At 40.0% G+C, this 2,500-nt stretch overlaps 1 protein-coding gene across 1 annotated transcript in view; it reads left to right on the top strand.

The window, feature by feature from the left end:
* Positions 1-1,810, top strand: part of LOC137991332 (uncharacterized) — a 9,404-nt gene extending 7,594 nt beyond the window's left edge. The window contains exon 4 of the mRNA XM_068836440.1: positions 1,509-1,810. Within this exon, the coding sequence (XP_068692541.1) occupies positions 1,509-1,810 (302 nt within the window). The remainder of the gene's footprint in view (positions 1-1,508) is intronic.
* Positions 1,811-2,500: the final 690 nt, after the last annotated feature.

The raw sequence follows: 2,500 nt of genomic DNA, 5'->3' as shown, positions 1-2,500 counted from the left end.
GGAGTGCTAGGGAGTTTTGTTGACTCCCTTTTACAACCAATGGCTCAAAAACAAGAGTCGTATATTGAAGGCACTACCCACTTTATCTTCACTGTTTACTGTGCCTCTCAATAAAAGGACAGGGTGGAAGCTAATTTTTTTAATGCCTCCAGCACCATGTGCTTTTTCGCCAGAAAATCGCATCTCTCCACTTTCAAACTTTGCAGGAGAGTTCCCAAAAGATTCACGCTTCTTCTTGTACTTCTTGCTTGAAAGCGGTTCTAACTACACTCAACGTTTGTTCACTATGCACCAATATTCCTCAGGAGGAGGGAATCAAAGTTGTTTGTCAATATTACCAAGAGCACTATCAGTCAAAAACACCTATCCCTACACCATCATTTGGGACTGATTCTTAAAGATCGTTTAAATTTAATGACAAACACTACCTACATATGCACGGAATAGGGATGGGCACAAAAATGGCGGTAGCCTTCGTGCATTGAAAAACAGCTACTGGCCACTGGCCCACATAAACCTCTCATCTGGAAGAGATTTATCGATGATATTTTCTCAGTATGGACCTTACCTAAAGCAGAAATCAACAACTTTATTGATTTTACCAACTCAATCCACACCACAATAAAACTCATGCATGAAATGTCATTGGAAAAGATTGTTTTCCTTGATACCGAAGTTTTTAAGGGTCCAAGGTTCATTTACTGACAAAATCCTGGATGTACAAACACATTTTAAGGGCGGTGCCTACTATTGTTATTGCGCATATGTTCTGCGGATCTCATGATACTCGGATTCCCTAAGGGTGGTGCTTATTAATACAGGGATATTTTTGTGCAGTAAATTCGGCAAGTGTATTTTTAAGTGTTTCAGCATGCATTCCATCATGCAGAATACCATCGTGCAAGAACATGATGGACAAATTTTTGTGGAAGTGACACCAATTTCCTCTTCTGCTACGATTTGATGTTTGTGTAGTTCTGAATGGCATTGATAAGACCCTCTTCCACGGATTTCTCCTCAAAGAGACTGATGTAATGTTTTCCCATGATACTTTTGCAACAGCAACAGTAATCAGTTCTTAGCAGCGTGGGAAAATTCCTGTGCGGTATTAGACACAATTCAAACCCCATCATTTTATTATTTTTGTGATTTATGTATTTCTGAGGTAGAAAAGACTAACATCGCTGAAACTAGTTTTAAAATTTGAATCTCCCTCCAAATTCTGGGGTTTCCGAATTACTTACTGACTTCCTGTAAGACTGCCATTGTTATGCAAGCGACCAATCTAAAAAATAGTTCAAGTCCATTATCCCAGAGTCTTTCTGGGCGCTCACCTGCGGACTAAAAAGCCCAAGGACTCTGGGTACGAGATTGGCCTGATGTTAGCCCTGAAATCCTGGCTAATGAATTTGGGAAGTTCTTTGAACAGAAAATTCAGAATATTCACCAAACCTTGGATGTGCTATCTCTACGACCATCTGATTCTAACTCAAATGATGAGGTTTTAGCTGCGCATGCCCCGCTGACAACACCTAGTGTGCCCATGATACAGTCTGCTGTTATGCCGCAGCTTACTTCCTTCAAACCTCTATCTCAGGAGGAAGTTCAAGCTCTGATTGCTAAGGTGCCAATCAAGTCCTGTCCACTTGATCCCATACCGTCTTCAGTTTTTGCACAGCCAGTGGATGTTCTCCTCACTGCCATTACATTTACGATAAATCTCTCCTTTGAAATTGAGCAATTTGCGAGTATATGGAAGGAGGCACTAGTGCCACCTGCTCTTAAACAGGCTGGACTGGAGGTAGTGTAATCTTCCCTTTGTGTCAAAGTTATCAGAGGGAGCAGCTGCTGACCAGTCAATGCAGCTTGTTGTGGATCTGGGACTTGAGTGCGAACTTCAGTCTGTCCACAAATAGCACTGAACTGCTTTCCTAGGTATCAGATGAAAAGAAAAATAAGTAAAAGTTGCATTTCTGGACAGGATTTGAGCCCGGAGCACCCACTTTGAAGGAAAGGTTTTTATCCACTTATCCACTAAAGATCAACTGGCTGACAATTGTACCGATTCTTTACCAACACTAATTAGTATACATAAAATAATTGCTGAATATTGGTGAAGTCTAGTGCTTAATTTTAAATTGGTTAGCTTTCACTTGAGGTTTGGTAACTGACATTTTCTCCTGTTTAAACTTGTTTCTTAGCAAGTGATAATAAACGTTTAAAGCGGCATTTGGAAGAAAAAATAAGTTTTAAAAAATGTTCTGGCATTAAGCAATGTGGTAGTGTAGTGATTAAGTGAAAGGGTTACATTGTATGTTACATTCCCAGGTTTGAGTCCTGGAAGTTCAGGAATTGGGGATCGGATTTTAAAAATATATATACATATCCCATACTCCCTATGAAGCCATCACAATAACAGCTAATTTAGAGAAAATTAGGAATTGTCAATAATCGTCATTTCAGTAGCCTGATTCTCAGACGGTCCAGGTCACTCGTGTCA

This window comes from Montipora foliosa, chromosome 2, assembly GCF_036669935.1.
Source record: "Montipora foliosa isolate CH-2021 chromosome 2, ASM3666993v2, whole genome shotgun sequence".
NCBI lineage: Eukaryota > Metazoa > Cnidaria > Anthozoa > Scleractinia > Acroporidae > Montipora > Montipora foliosa.
This window is presented reverse-complemented; position numbering and strand designations above follow the sequence as displayed.